General features: G+C 48.1%; 4 protein-coding genes across 4 annotated transcripts; 3 read left to right on the top strand and 1 right to left on the bottom strand.

Moving 5' to 3' along the window:
- Window positions 1-1,244: 1,244 nt before the first annotated feature.
- On the top strand, window positions 1,245-1,713 carry LAJ45_08314 (uncharacterized protein; the record flags this gene model as incomplete). The annotated part of the gene is made up of 2 exons (XM_046117865.1): window positions 1,245-1,384; window positions 1,446-1,713. 2 exons carry the CDS (start codon window positions 1,245-1,247, stop codon window positions 1,711-1,713), a joined length of 408 nt encoding a protein of 135 aa, XP_045968791.1.
- Window positions 1,714-4,518: 2,805 nt separating this feature from the next.
- Window positions 4,519-7,090, top strand: LAJ45_08313 (uncharacterized protein; the record flags this gene model as incomplete). Its single annotated transcript, XM_046117864.1, has 10 exons — window positions 4,519-4,572; window positions 4,639-4,721; window positions 4,774-4,833; window positions 4,901-4,985; window positions 5,047-5,082; window positions 5,135-5,392; window positions 5,445-5,911; window positions 5,963-6,782; window positions 6,842-6,910; window positions 6,965-7,090. The coding sequence occupies 10 exons, from the start codon at window positions 4,519-4,521 to the stop codon at window positions 7,088-7,090; spliced, it is 2,058 nt and encodes a 685-aa protein (XP_045968790.1).
- Window positions 7,091-8,927: 1,837 nt separating this feature from the next.
- LAJ45_08312 (uncharacterized protein) lies at window positions 8,928-9,916 on the bottom strand (the record flags this gene model as incomplete). Its single annotated transcript, XM_046117863.1, has 3 exons — window positions 8,928-9,676; window positions 9,733-9,798; window positions 9,880-9,916. The coding sequence occupies 3 exons, from the start codon at window positions 9,914-9,916 to the stop codon at window positions 8,928-8,930; spliced, it is 852 nt and encodes a 283-aa protein (XP_045968789.1).
- A 1,622-nt stretch (window positions 9,917-11,538) lies between these two features.
- LAJ45_08311 (uncharacterized protein) lies at window positions 11,539-14,226 on the top strand (the record flags this gene model as incomplete). Its single annotated transcript, XM_046117862.1, has 7 exons — window positions 11,539-11,681; window positions 11,867-11,911; window positions 11,979-12,374; window positions 12,484-12,795; window positions 13,249-13,410; window positions 13,790-13,878; window positions 14,096-14,226. 7 exons carry the CDS (start codon window positions 11,539-11,541, stop codon window positions 14,224-14,226), a joined length of 1,278 nt encoding a protein of 425 aa, XP_045968788.1.
- Between the last annotated feature and the right edge of the window lie 1,675 nt (window positions 14,227-15,901).

Below are 15,901 nucleotides of genomic sequence, written 5' to 3'. Positions count from 1 at the left end.
GTGTTTCTACTTTTGTTTTCTCCTTGCTGTCGATCGTTACTATCAAATTGATTCTTTGCGCACTGTTTGAATGTGGGAATGACTTACATGTATCACTCCCGATGATGGCAAGAAAAGCCCGGAGAGTAAGTGAATATGTGATGTGCCTATTGGTTAGTGGGTTAAATGTCAGGACCAAGTAATACAAGAATCGCGGCCCTAATGTCATAAAATCCCTACAATATTAGTATGTAGACATTCTACCTAGCTAGAAATTTTTTGTCATGCCCAAATCCTCGAGTGACTATCCATGATCATGACTATAGTGCCCAACAACTGTTATCGCGTCGTTCAGGGATCTCGCGCAACGTTACATCAAACCCGCCGATCTACCACAAGTGGATGAATTAGTTGCAAGCGAAACACCCCTCTCTGATTAGTTTGTCCGTCCCAATTTACTTGGCGATATCAAATTTAAGCCTTTCTCTCCATTCATTCCCTTTGCAAGTTGTCTAAGACCAGGACCAATAAGACTTTGCAATTGCTCCGTGATCTTCATGTGCTCGGAACTTCCCACTGTATATGGAACGAACTGGGTGTAGATTGATAGAGTAGATTAGATCGTCGAGTCCGCGTGGCCCTGTCAACCCACCACCGAACGGGGAACGGACTAGACCCCGTCGAAAAGCCCCGATGCAGGGTCCCCGTGTGAATTAACACAGGTATATGGACCCGCTGCATATTACTTCATTTGGGAAAAGAGGCCCTGAATCTAGTTGCAGTGCTGCCGACCCCCCTTTTTTTTCCCCAGGGCGGGAGTGGGAGCGAGTAGGTGAGACTAGGGCTGAAGGAAGGATTTGGCCTGCAGCGGGCTGAACTGGACGGGAACTTAACAACACAGGAATTGACCCGTCCTGACCTGACCTGTCTGTCTCTCCCTTTCCCGTTCACTGCTGCTATATTCACAATCCCTCGTCAGGGCAACTTGCTTTTTCAACTACACTCCTTAGTCCTTATCAGCTAGTCAGTCTCTCTTTTTTTTTGTTGCTACGTCGACATACCTCCCTTGCCCTGCCTGTCCTTCGTTTGAGTTCGTATCTTCACTTCAGTTCAGTCCGGATTCCGTGCGGAGTGTTAGACGCCCACGTACGCAATTCAAATTCTCGTGGAATTTCAGCTCAGGATTTCCATCAACTGGTCTTTACATCAAACAATACTCCCACCGATAGCAAAAAAAAATAATAATATAGAATCCACTCACCACAATGAAGTTCACCATCTTTACCACAACCGCTGCAGCAGGTCTCTTTCTCCAGGCCCTCCAAGTTTCCGCGCAGGGAGTCGGCGGTGGTGTTGCAGAAGTAGATCTTACTACCACAGCCAAAGCAGAGCCTACTACTGTCTGGTACTTATAATTCCCCCCCTCACTTACTACCCCACACTCTGCTAATACGGCGTCAAAACAGGGTCACACAGACACTCGCCAACGGTGCCAAAACCGTCGTGGCTTCAATCTACACGCAGCAGTTCCCGCAGAGGTATGAGAGCGTGTACGTGCCGTCCAGCGGGTCGATAGGGCTGGGGACGCAGACCGGGGCGGTGGGAGTTGTAAGGGAAACACAGGCCACTGGTGGCGGGGCAAGGGTGGCTCTTGGGAGCAGCAGGGACGCGTGGTTGCTGGGTTTGGGTGTGGGGATAGTGGGGATGGTGGGGGGTGGGTTGTTGGTGTTGTAAGTAAAGTGGTGAGGGGTGTAAAACGTTCTTTCTTTTCTTTCGACTCTGTTTTTATTTTTTTAAATGTGATACGTACATGGAGTTGGAAGATTAGATGGTAAACGTTAGATGAGTATGATTTTTCTTTTAAAAAGGGGGCCCCTTTACTTTTTGGGGTTCCTTTAATTCTATTTTTCTATTTTTCTTGGTATACCTTGGTTTTTAACTATCTACATGTAGTCTTTAAGGGGCATTTTTCTTGTAAAATATTAATTATCAAGATTTTCCTGTTCATTGTTACCACACATGATCATTCCCCTGATACTAGGTAACTGTTGAGTTTTAGTATAGCTTTGACTTAAGTGATTGTGTATCGATCTATCTAGACAAAACGTGTGAGGCCCAACATACTGGTAAACCAAGGCAAGCCTAGTCTACTGTTCAAATATACCCCCTCATGTTTACTACTACGGTAGCTATGTGTTGCTGGTTCCTACTATTCCCCACGCCAAGAACTACTAGCTGAAGAACTCGCCAATACCACCCGACCTTGGCCTACTTGGCCCACCCAACCAGACGGTTCCACACGGCCAACTCTTCTTTACCAGCCAAGACACCCAGATCCCCAATTCCCACATCCCATACAGCTTCGCGATGGCATTTACTCCTCGCTACACAAACCCTCCTCGTGGGGGCCGCGGAGATAACTGTAGTTATCGCGGGTAGCTTACTTATCAACTACATACTCGTATACCAGGGTAAGAACCAAAAAATGCAAGTGACGGAAACAGTAATGATTTGTATGAGAGATCATCGCCACCCCATACAAATAATCCTTGCCCAGAGCAACTGCATTTTCTGGTTCTTTTCGTGGTAAACGAGTATACTTGACCCGGGACGGCCCCCACTAGAAATGTCAGCATCACGGGTACGACGGGGTGCGAGTGATCCGTTGTGATCGGCTATGGTGCTTCCGCGGGCTCGGTACGTGGGGGGGCATTTGTAGCGCCGGTCCTTCCCCGGGGTGCCTATTTTTGGGCTTTGGGGCGTGCTGGATCTAGCTGTGCTTATTAGATGTGAGTTTTTGGGTTTGGAGACTTTTGATATTAGTGATCGAATAGACGTCTGGGGTGAGACTTCTCGAGATCTAGACCAGCTGCAGTCCTGTCCGTTGAGAGACTGTCCGGAAACGGCGAGTATATATCTGTTTTGGAGTTTGTGGGGTGCATGGAGTGGCCGTGGGCGGGGTATGTTCTAAGTTATCTGGTTGTCTGAAGCTGTGTAGTCTCACCATGAGATCGGTCTCAAGCTTTGCATATGTCTCGAAATCACATCGCTGTCGGTACCAGTTCGTGAAAGAGGAAGCGGAGGGACGGCTTCGATAATATGTATATATATACAAGAGGGTAGCCAGCTGTGGGTCAGCACGAATCTCGATACAGCGGTGCTGCTTTCCACCCTGGTTAAGCATTCGTACCTTGAAAACAGGGGAAGGGATAGATTGCCACGGTAGGGTTAGGCTTCCCTAGCTCCTCTTACTCTCGCCCCGCTCCGTTAAATATTATTTCCAGGCCTATTAACCCTAACTAACTAACCTAACCCAAATTACCCAGTTGCAGACAAACCATCACCCAACCCTAGCTACCCAAATTCTTGTAGCTACAAACCCACATAGGTACCTCTAATCCCATTCCCTACAGTAGTGGCTTTAGCTACGCATCTTGGGGAGACTTGTTCGGGGCATGGTGGAGAGGTATCCTGACAGTGCTACGATGTAGATCTTCTCTAGAATTTCAGTACTCTTGCTCCCTTTCTCCCTTTCGAGAATGATACTATTACTTATATGCTTAGGGAGAAGGAAGCTTGGGACTTTCCGGGGGGGGGGAGGGAACTATTTCGTGGGGACTGTTTAAGAATTGTGACCCCACGATACGAATTTTCTTGAAATTCTCACCCGAATTCATCATGGTATACTATAGAGGGAAATGACACACAGCCTATACGGCCCCCAGATTATATCGAGCTCAAGCCGATAAACATATATACGGGCAGGCCGTCTTCATCAAATTCCCCAGCTGCAGTCAAACCCCGGGAACAAATGCAAGCTAGAATGCCTTGCACGGCTACGTGTCTCTGCCATCAAAGACAAACCGTGCCGGTTTACCGCAGGGGATGTTGTAGGCGAGTTGACCAGGCAGCACAGAATTAAGCTTCAGCTAGCTGGACTTGTGAAGATGCCAACCTAACGTTAATGCGAACCCGGGCTTTCTGATATTAAATAAACCACATACGAATAATTATCGGCTACTAGTTTCTGTACATACAATCTGTACGATTGAGTGACCCGGCGCTTAAATACCTCTCCTTGCGACGTTTAACCTTCCAAATCCATAGAAAGCACCGTTGACCACCAGCTCGGATCACCAACTATCACCCGGCATTGAGTCACGTGCAAGCCTCCCAAACCGAAATCTATTTCACAACAATTCCCGCCCGCACCCGGAAAACAGGCCATAATAGAAGCCAAAAGCGCCCAGAGCACATAAAACCGATTTTCAAATATTGTGTTGCAAGTCAACTTACCTCTGCTACATGCAATTAAGTACAGTAATGATCCGCCACACCTTAATTATTTGGTTTCCAGTCGGCTGCAATAGGTAACACATCTTTCCTGCCTTTACAAACTGTGACGTCAATGTCTTTTCAAGTCATCCTACATAATGGGAGGGCCCCGCTTTTGAGAGACTCGTATTTCTTAACTGCGAGTACGTCTTGAGTGATATCGATATCAAAATACTATACATTGCATTGCCCTTTTTTTCCAAAATGACTTTGGGAGAACATGATCCGTTGTGTATCAACACAATCCGTATTCTGGCCGTATGTTGGAGATACCCTGGCCTCCAGAAGAAAACCCGTTTTGTTAATATGTGGCATGAGATCTAGGTAGATGCGACCTTCAAGGCTAACTCTGGGCATCCCGGTATGCCAATGGGCATGGCCCCGGTCTCGCATGTCTTGTTCAACAAGTAAGGGATATAAGTCGAATGAAACCGAATTCATCACTGACATGGTGTGAAGATTCATGAAATTCAATCCTAAGAATCCCGATTGGCTTAATAGAGATAGATTTGTTCTCTCGTAGGTTGCCTTTTTCCTCACTTTTCAATGAAAATTATTCAAAGTACTGATAATACGTTGTTGCTAGAAATGGCCATGGATGCATGCTTCAATATGCCATGCTGCATCTGTTCGGATATGATCTCTCGCTAGATGACCTTAAGGCCTTCCGCGTATGTTTCTATAATTATAATTAGGTCACTGTGCTTTAGACATAATACTAACCACTCACAGGCGGTCGGGTCCAAAACTCCAGGGCATCCTGAATGTGTAAGCTAAACCCAAATGATGATCGGAACTATTAAACTGATAAACATTCCAGAGAGACACGCCTGGCGTCGAGATCACTACTGGACCCCTCGGCCAAGGTTTTGCAAACTCCGTGGGTCTCGCAATTGCGCAGACTCATACTGCGGCGGTTTTCAATAAGCCCGGATACGACCTGGTTAATAACCACACCTACGTTTACTTAGGTGACGGATGCCTCATGGAAGGAATCACCGCCGAGACAGCATCGCTTGCCGGGCATCTGAAGCTGGGAAACTTGATTGCCATCTATGATGATAACCATATCTCAATTGTATAACACTCCCCTTCTCCGCCATGTATGAAACGGTTCTCACCGCAAGCAGGACGGTGACACAGCCCGTGCGTTCACCGAAGACGTTAACAAGCGGTTCGAAGCGTACGGCTGGCATACCCAGCACGTCAAGGACGGCGACCACGATCTCGCTGGCATCGAAAGAGCAATTGCGGCAGCTAGGGCAGTGACTGACAAACCGTCCCTCATCAAGCTTACCACCACTATCGGGTTTGGTTCAAAGCTTCAGGGCACCGGTGATGTCCATGGAAACCCCCTAAAGGAGGACGACTGCAAAGCTGTCAAAAAGAAGTTCGGATTCCACGCCGAGAGCCACTTCGAGGTTCCTCCGTTGGTCTATGAGATTTATGGCAAAACTGCCGCTAAGGGAGTGGCCGCCGAACAGGAGTGGAACAAGCTCTTTGATAAATATAAGAAGGAGTTTCCTAAAGAAGGTGCTGAGCTGGAGAGAAGACTGGCCAAAAAGCTCCCGGAGGGATGGGAGAAGAACCTTCCAATGTAGCACCCTTTCCTTCTTCATATGCGAGACTGAGCACTGATATTCTTCAGCTACAAATCCACCGACTCCGCAATCGCATCCCGCAAGCTATCCGAAACAGTCCTCAACAAGCTCGAATCCATCCTCCCTGAACTCATGGGCGGCTCCGCCGATCTCACCGGCTCAAACCTCACCCGCACAAAGAACGCCGTTGACTTCCAGCACCCCTCCACCAAGATCGGCGACTACAGCGGCCGCTACATCCGCTATGGCGTCCGCGAGCACGGCATGGCAGGCGTCATGAACGGCATCTCCGCCTACGGGACCCTCATCCCCTTCGGCGGCACATTCCTCAACTTTGTGAGCTACGGCTCCGGGGCAGTGCGACTCAGCGCCCTGAGCCACCACCACGTCATCTACGTCGCCACGCACGACTCCATCGGACTGGGCGAGGACGGGCCGACCCACCAGCCGATCGAGACGCTGGCGCATTTCAGGGCGCTGCCGAACTGCATGGTTTGGCGCCCCGCGGACGGGAATGAGACTTCTGCGGCATACTATGTGGCACTCATCTCGAAGAATACGCCGAGTATTTTGGCGCTCAGTAGGCAGAATCTGCCGCAGATTGAGGGGTCGAGCATGGAGTTGGCGATTAAGGGTGGGTATGTGTGTCTTGAGGAGCAGGGTGTGGATATTACGCTGGTGTCGACGGGGAGCGAGGTTTGTCTTTGTATTGAGGCGAGTGTGTGGTTGAAGGAGAAGAAGGGCATCAAGGCGAGGGTCGTCAGTATGCCGTGCTGGGAGGTGTTTGATGCGCAGGATAAGGAGTATAGGCTCTCTGTGTTGCCGGATGGGAAGCCGATTCTGTCGGTGGAGGTGTTGAGTACTTTGGTTTGTGTTGTAGTTGCCCTTTGCTTGTGGGGTTGATGCTGATCATGGCTTTAATTTAGGGATGGGAACGGTACGCCCATGAGCAGTTTGGGCTAAACCGCTTTGGTGCCTCGGGGCCGTATAAAGACGTAAAACTCCCCGTCTTTTCTGAGTATTTCTCAATGCTGACAAGTATAATAAAGGTCTATGCAAGGTTCGAATTCACGGCAGAAGGCATCTCGAAGAGGGCCATAGCCACCATCGACTTCTGGAAGGGCGTGCAGAACATTAGGAGCCCGCTCAACAAGGCCTTCACCCAGATAATCTAGTTAGAGAGTCGTGGGATAAGTGGACTTGAGATTGAACGATTCTTTTTTCTCTCTTTTGCTTAAGTGTGGTTTCCTTGAGCAATCCGCAATACTTTCATTTTTTTTTGATTGAGACCGAGTGATCGTTTATGATTGAATGATCTTTTCTTAAAAATATAAGGTTCGATTGCTATGTGTTCGTGCATAAAAAATAAGTCCCTGATCGGCGATGCTGTCGTTCTTATGAGTCAGTATTTCTCACCGCTCTGGTCTAAGGCAGGTGGGTGTTGGTTGACCCATAGAGCCGGCCGCGGCCCTACTTACTCGTAGTTTTTTGACGTTTCCGGGCTGGACTGGGTCTGCATGTGGGTGTAAATTGTGTTTGACAACCATATTTTGGTGTATGCAGATCTAGTCCGTCAAAAAACTACGAGTATATTGCAGTCACTCTATAACCTGTCTCGTCCGACCGTATGCTCCGACCCGTGTAAACATACCGGTGCCCACACAACCTATCAACCACCGTATATAAAAATACCGCACCAAGGTCTCAAGACTCCCCGTACCGATCGTAGTCTTACTTCGCTCTATATTATGACGTAAATATCTTACCACTAACTAGGTGACCAAAAGCTATCTTCATTCCTTCTTCTCCCTACCTAACTCCCCTACGAGCAGCCTTCCGCTCAGATTTGGATAGGCGCCGCGGATCCTAGCTACAAACGAATAATCAAGTCGATCTAAAACAAAAACCGATATTATTTAATTAATGAATTAAACCCCCCTAAAGATGGTATTATTTCCAGACTCACTTATCCAAGTGATATTTCATGACTAAGACAACTAGATCGTTCCTTAAGCTTCAAGTCGACTTGTATCACGCACCACGTATCGTGGATATTGTTAGGACACGTTACAAGAAAAATTGTGTGTACTCTGCGTAGGTAGCTAGAATGAACGGCCCCACAAACACGGCGGCCGGGGTGCGGTAACCCTAACTAATATACTTAATCACTAACCCTACCTACGCACAGGGTTGGTGGGTGATTGGTGGGTGAAGGGCCAGGGGAGCTGTACTCTGGTTGGAAATTTAAGTAGGAGCTCTTTTGATCAATTGGCGAGGGTCCGCTCAACGTGAGGGTTCACGATCACCCAGACTAAATAGTGGTACCGGAAAGTGCTAGTGGTAAAGCAATATGTATGTACAGCTCCAGTTCAAAAGCCACTGCACGACAATGAAAACACACCAAAATTCGCCAAGGCATAGCATTTGCCCACATCGCAGTAGCGCTGATAAATTCTTGTTATTGCATGGACAGATAAATACACTTATAAGTACCTCAATCTATGATTTCGCACCAAGCAAATAGTTATAAAAGTAGTCAGATTGCTCAGTATGGGTGTGATTTTGGTCTTGGCCAGAGTTTCAAGAAGAAACCCCACAATTCATGCAAAAATCAATATTTCTACGGTCCGAATTTTTGAGATAGGCATTTGCATTCCTGGAATATGTTCTGCAAAGCCTCATATCATCATTCACCAGAGGTGTGGTGGGGCATGGGGTTGGAAAGGGTTGCTTTTTGGTGTGTGGTTTCGTCGTTGGATGATGAACTGGGGTTGTAGTTACTTCATAATTAAATACATGCACAATAAGAATATTTCAGTTACATGAATCATTTCAACAAATAAATATCATCAAAATCAAAGACCTCCGTCTCTGGGTATATGTATGTAGGTTCCTTATAACCGCCCACCGGCCCGTTTGCCATAAAAAACCAAGAAAAATCCGCCCACCCAAAATAGTTACAAGTAGACATTAAACAAAAAAGAAAGGATGTATACGTAGACCCAATCACAATTACATGATAATACAGCAGCCCTGGAGCTTCTTGATGAAGATAGGCGCTGCCTTCTTCGCCAATTCTTCCAGCTCGTTGGCGGGCTGCTGTTGCCCCTGCCCCTGCCCCTGCCCTTGCTGCTGCTGGTACTGGTTCTGGGGGTATTGTTGCTGCTGGTGTTGCTGCTGCTGGTGTTGCTGTTGCTGGTGATGCTGTTGCGGTTGTTGCTGTTGCTGTTGATGATGTTTCTGGTACCGCCCGCCTTGCTGGTAGTTTTGCTGCTGCTGTTGCTGCTGCTCCTGATGCCCGCCATATCCACCAGACCCCTGTCCGGCTCCACCACCCTCTCTCAACTGTACAATAATCTTGCCCGCATTCTGCTCACTATTAAATTGGAGCCCCTGGGCCCTAAGAATCTTCTCGACGGCAGGTTTGATCTTCGCGATCCCACCCGCCGAATGGTTCCCCTTGCCAACAATCACATTGATATGGTCATCGCCACGCTGCCTCGCAGTCCTCAACCGCGTTTCCAGAATCTCTTCCGCTTCCTCTACATATAGCCCATGCAGGTCGATCGTATCCTCTGGCTGGTGTGCATTATTTGCGCGGAATATGAAGTCACGCGCCTGCGCGTTGTAGGCCTCCATCTGTGCGCCATGGCGCTTGCCCTCCTCGCTGAGTTCATGGGCCGCTGCACCGTCGCCCGCTTCATAGGCAGCACGGGACCGGTCAAAGCAGCGGCCGCGTTTTTGAGCTTCTTCGCGCGCGACTGTGAGGGGTTTGTTAGTGGGTTGATTGCGACAGAGTTCCAAGGGCAATACTTACGGCCGCGCAAACGGTCGTATTCGACTTCGTCGGCTTCAGTTGCTCCGCCGTGGTGCGGGGGGTCGGCTATTGGTGGGTGTGTTGTGTTAGTAGGAATATTGATAGTGGGGTTATTGATCGTTTTCACGAGGGTGATGAGGTGCGAACCTTGTGGATTGATCTGGTTCATAAGGAAGGAAGCCATTTTTATGTCAATTCCACTTATTCTTGCTGTGAGCAAGGAAGTAGATACGTCGATTGAGAAAACCTGGCTGTGAGTTAGAGGAGATCTGCTGTCGGGGGGGGAGTCGTGGTGGAGAGAAGTAATGAAAGAAAGAGAGACCCTTATTCGGCGTCTATGTTTGCAGGCGCAACAGTGGTGTTGGCGGTTGGGCCACTAACGCGATTGGGAAGCATGTTTCCGAACACAAGATCTAGGAATCGTGAGTGGCGAGAACTGGTGAGATTAGATTCGCCCTTGGCAGCAAAGCAAAAAATGCGACGTGTCCATGCTTTTCCCGATCTCGAGCGTGTCCCGGATTTCTGGCATCCCATCCATCATCCATCGTGGGAAGCGCTCACGCGCACGTGGGATCCCCAGTGATGAGGCAGATCTTCCTGAGCCGCATCTTATTTGTGATGGGACGAAAGATGGTGCCAGGGTGATACATTCACGTGCCAATGATAGCTTGCCTCTTAAGACTGAGAACCAATCCTCTAAGACAAGCTTAGATTAATTGGCGATCAATGCGGAAATATATTATCCGGGGGTACCTTTGATTCTCGCTGGTCATAATTACCATTCACTCTTGAGCAATATTGTAAATATTCCAAGACTTGAATAATTGCAAGCTTCTCGGATATGAGTGATAGTTGATGTAGCCAGATCACCTAACCCTTGGGAGCATCGATACCGAACCACTAGCTTCATATGTAACGATCGACCCGTCCGGAGCGGATGAGCTCTGCTTTGAGCCTCAAGCCCTAACTAACGTGCCAGCATCGAGATCACGGATTCCTTGATATAATCAATAAAATAAGCACAGCCAAAGAAGGAATCGATTTACATGCATCCCATATGACACAAGATTTTATCGTATGCTCACCTATGTGCAACGGTCACGGAGTGTCGGTGGAATCAGTCATAATTTCGGCCATGGATAGCCCCGACTCGCCTGCGGAGAGATATTTGCTCCTTTCCCTTTGGCTATCTTAACTCCGGACGGATTTAATGATGCCGAAAAAGCCAATCAGACTGTGCTCGGGGATGCCTGTCGGCCGGATTGTTGTCCTGGAGTTCCGTATCCTTTAATGTATGTACCTGTAGGTACATGATGGTACATGATGTATGGGGCACATAAGCTGTGCGTGAGCATTGATGTTTTGGAGAGCCAATCAGACACCGTATCTAGCTCTTGTACGCCGTCAACAGCCTCAATGAACACGCACGACACCCATACCCCACCACAACACGTGACTTGGACAGGGCCGTCTCCGCTCGTCACTCGAAGCTTTTCACGGTAAATTTTGACGCACGGCCACGCAGTCAACTCTCACATTTTCACTTGTCTACTAATGTATGTCTCGCCTCTCACCCTTTCCGGCCCCTCCATAAGACACAAATACCTATTGCCCATATATCAATCAACGTACTCTTATATGCGCCTCCATCCTTCTTTCGCTCTCCTCAGATTTTCTCAAAGAACATCAGCACAAAGGAGTTACACAAATCCCTGTCACTCGCGCCCTTTGACATTTGTTACTACCGACGTCATTCCAAGTTACCGCAAAGGTTTCTCGTGCAGTACTACCGTTGCATCTAATAAGATGTCGAGTAGTGAAGGCCTCATTGCCAGTCTCTACAACGCCTCTGTGCGTACACCAGAAACCCCTTCGAGAGTACCAGAGGATATCTCCAGCAAAAGCCATCATGCGAAATGCAGAAAAGGATTTCAGAATCCCTGGCCTAGGTAATATATATATCGCCTTACCTAGCTATCACATGTGTTTTAATTCGTCCCCCACGCTTGAATTTGAACAATTGAGCTGAATATTTGTTCCTTTTTCTTCTCGTTTCCTTCTTTTTTTCTCCTGAGAAGCTTGGTGAAGTTTGAAATCCGGCCGTTCTGACCTCGCAAAAATATGTTTCATGCAGTTGGAAAGATATACAACCCATGGACGGAATAAAGTATTTTACTAGGTATTTTTGACCCCAGTTCCCAAACAATGCCAATAGGGAGCGCCTTCTGACAGTTATGTTCAAACAGTACGCGCTTAGATAAGAACTATTGTGGGGGTTATCACGGAAAAGCTATAGAGGACACTGTGCCACCTGTCGTGGCCCCTCAATTCCCAAAGTCCCGCTCCACTAAGTCGAAAGAATTCCGAGCGACCTGGCTAGGCCATGCTTGCTTTTATGTCGAGTTCCCTGGAGGTCTCCGGGCACTGTTTGATCCTGTGTTCTCCCAGAGATGCAGTCCGGTACAATTCATGGGTCCGAAGAGGGTTACCAAAATGCCCTGTGATATAAAGGATATCCCCGCTATAGATATCGTTGCTATAAGTCATAACCATTACGACCATATGGATTACAACACAATAATGGAATTGAAGAAATGCCACCCGAACGTATGGTTCTTTGTACCACTAGGCAATAAATCATGGTATGTTGATCTTCCGCGCCCCAATTGAGCACGACATGAAGCCATGTTTTTCGGGTATCATAAGAATTTGAATATCTGCTGATGGTGCAATCTGTGGTGGTGCATGTAGGTTCACATCTTCAGGGATCCCCAACTGCACAGAAATGGATTGGTGGGAAGAGCGGGATCTGGTCCTCTCTCCAGCAGATTCAGAATCTGCCGCAAAGCTTTCGGAATCTTCTAGTCCAGAAGGGACTGACTCGCCGTTGAAGGTTACGACCTCAGGGCCTGCAGAAGAAGGAAAGAAAGCTGGTGAGATCACCGCAAGGATTGGATGTTTACCCTGTCAGCACACCAGCAACCGTGGTCTGCATGATCGAAGCTCCACGTTGTGGTCAAGTTGGAGCGTTGAAAGTGGTGGTAAAAAATTATATTTTGCAGGGTGGGTGACACTTTTCTGTTTGTCGTCGTTAAATTTCTTTTTGTTTGAGAGGGGGTGTTGTCGAGGGGTACCGCTGCCGGCTTGGCTGGTCGGAGAATCCCGACGGGTTTGGCTGTCTCAGATTTCGGCACTGATCGCGGTTTCCCGACAATCCCGTATTGCGCAAGCACTCCTCATCCGAAACCAAGGATCCACCCGAGTGGCGAATGCTGGCCGGCAGGGCACAGTTTGATGTCTGGGATATGAGGTGGTTATCCGTCGCAACTATCCCAGGCGCAAACGTATTTGAGTATTGTCACTCGAAGTTGAGAAGCTATCCCGATCATCCCATTAGTTTCACAATTAGTGTGTTCAGACATTCGTCTTACCTTTACTGTTGGATTTTATACCTATTGTTTCTTATCCTTGGGTTTATCTACGAAAACTTGCTGACTATGGTTGGGATTGCAACAGAGATACTGGGTACCGCGCCGTTCCAAAGGTTCCTGACGGTGTAGACGATTACGGCGAAGAGTTCAAGGACCTCCCTGTTTGCCCGGCCTTCAAACAAGTCGGAGAGCTGAGGGGTGGGTTTGACCTCGGGTTGATCCCTATAGGTGCCTACTGGCCAAGATGGTACGTTTAACCCCCCCACACCAATATCAAAATTTTCTACAGCATTCCACCTCTTTGCGTTCCAACTTTACCGGGCGCAGGGAGCATCCTAGATTCATTGAATTTGTCATGTATGGGTTATCTTTGTACGCACTTGGAGATATATGCGCTTCAGGTCTATGCGTTCCATTGTCGCCTGATGGTATACCTAGAATCATGGGCTGTGTCAGGATCCCTCCGCCATCGCTCTCGGGAAATCACTCGTGTGGCGAGGGTTTACTCTGGAAAAATCACAACACCTGTCCCTGTTTTTATTTTAGTCGGTTTCTAGCTTGGGCATAGACTTTTGGTCAAGAAGATATTCAGTTTTGGCTAACACGATTGGGTAATGGTTCTCTAGGTTTATGAGTCCGATGCACGCAAGTCCGTATGATTCGGTTCGTATTTTCGTTGAGACAAAGTGCAAAAAAGCCATAGGCATGCATTGGGGTGAGTCACCTGGTCCCCTTCCTGTTTTGTCTATTTATTTCCTCTTTATATCAAACATGATGGCGGTTGCTACCTTACTTGACTCGGCGGCGCCGCTCGAGCGTTCCTGTACATCTCCTACCCCGCATTTTTACCTATGATTCCCGGGCACGCGCGTCATCGGGTGAAGAGTTTGAATCTTGGGGTTCTTGGGGGCTAACCATCTTGTGATTGATAGGAACTTGGGTTTTGACCGATGAACCAGTAATGGAGCCACCGGTTGTATTGAAGGAGGCGTTGAAGAAGGATGGAATCGCGGAAGAAGGCGTTTTCGATGTACTTGATATCGGAGAGAGCAGGGAATATTGAGGAATATGTCTTCAAATCAATCACGATGGGTATAAGGATTAAGGTGAGACAAAAATGTAAGGTTTATGATAAGAGAGGATGTATTAACCGCGGTTACATCCTTTTTTATTAATGATCTATATACTTTTGGACGAGAGGAAGAGAATCACGATTAGAATCGAGGGATGGTCGTGTGCTCGGGAGTTTGGGGTAGAACGCAATCGAGGACGCCCGTGGTCCCGGCTGTTATTAAGGATTCTGTGTAATATATGGGAGATTACTGGGAAAGGGGGGGGGGGGGGTGGAGTGGACTCCCCGGAGGGAGGACATTGTATCATTCATCCCTCCATATCCATCTCTTCCTTTCGGAAAGTTCATCGATGAGGGCGTTATTTCCGTATGATACAAAATGGCCACTTTACGTGCGCGTGGACACACGCGAGTGTGCATACCATTCCCATTCGTCCAGTTTTCTGCGCTCAATGGGGGAGAGATCTACCTCGGATGAGTGTTTTGGGGGGGGGGGGGGTAGAGAAGAATTAGGTAGAGATGAGGACGCTGAAGCAGTGTACGTACGTACAGGTTCACTCATCAAGTACTCATCGATGACTTGAGCTCCGTCCGGGTCTAGCCCATCCCATCGCACCCCATGGTCCATCTCTCAAGATGGAGTGGATGCATAGCACTCATAGATGCATAAAAGACTTATGCGGGGTGTGAGGGTAGTGGGGGAAGGGAGAAGAGAGGGGGGGGGGTCATTCTTCCATATGCATTGCATGCATTTCCACTACTCTCGATGCCCATCCATCATCCCATCATAAGACCCGGGGCAAAGTTGGGGGCCATGGGCTATATTCGGAGGTAAGAAAAGTACCGGACAAAGGAGTAAGCTTCTGTTATCTTCAGCCCATAGTTTGTTTGGGGGGGGGGGGGGCTATTCTGCCGTTACTCGAGCTCAAACTCGAATATTGAGGGGGGGGGGGGGGGATATTGCGGTTATATGGGTCGGAGGTAAGAGGAGTAGAGTAGCTGAACTCTAAGAGAGTACGAGTGGGGATAGAGTAGAAAGATCTCACGAACAAGGTCTTTTTTATTTTCAGATACATGGCCTACCTAGCTAGGTCACCTATCAAGTCCTTCCTGGGTTGCCTAATACTCTACCTAGTCTAGGTAGCTAAATGATCGCCAGCCCGCCGCGCCGCGCCCCGTCGTCGCCCGTCGCCGGGTATGATGAGTAGGTTATCATTACTCTACTCTAGAGCACATACCCCTACTCTATTCTACCTACACACCTGCCCTACCTCACCTCTATATCCCCTGCTAAGGTTAAGTAACAAATAGAGATCGTCAGTGGCTTACTTTCCTTGTGAACCTCCTGCTATTTTCTTTCTTTCTTTTTCTTTTTTTACTTTTTACGTCCTCTTGGTGGCCCGTAACTGGTTCCTGTCCTGCCTATTTTTTCCCTGTGCACCGATCTATTTTGTTTTTTTCCCTTCATGCTCTGCTTGTGTTTATTTCTGGATTTGGATTTGGATTTGGGGGGGGGGGGGGGTGGTAGTGGTGGGATGGACGAGTTACGCCGCAGTCCGCATGTGACCCTACCCTATCACACCCCCCTCCTCCTCCTAATATGATGCCGCTAGAGTAGAATATATCAAAATCAAAATCAATCAATCAAAATGTGATCTCGCAAGGT

Source organism: Morchella importuna (assembly GCF_003444635.1).
Source record: "Morchella importuna strain M04M26 chromosome Unknown Morimp01GS029, whole genome shotgun sequence".
Classification (NCBI taxonomy): Eukaryota; Fungi; Ascomycota; class Pezizomycetes; order Pezizales; family Morchellaceae; genus Morchella; species Morchella importuna.
The sequence above is the reverse complement of the archived record's forward strand: the minus strand, read 5'-3'. Positions and strand labels throughout refer to the sequence as shown.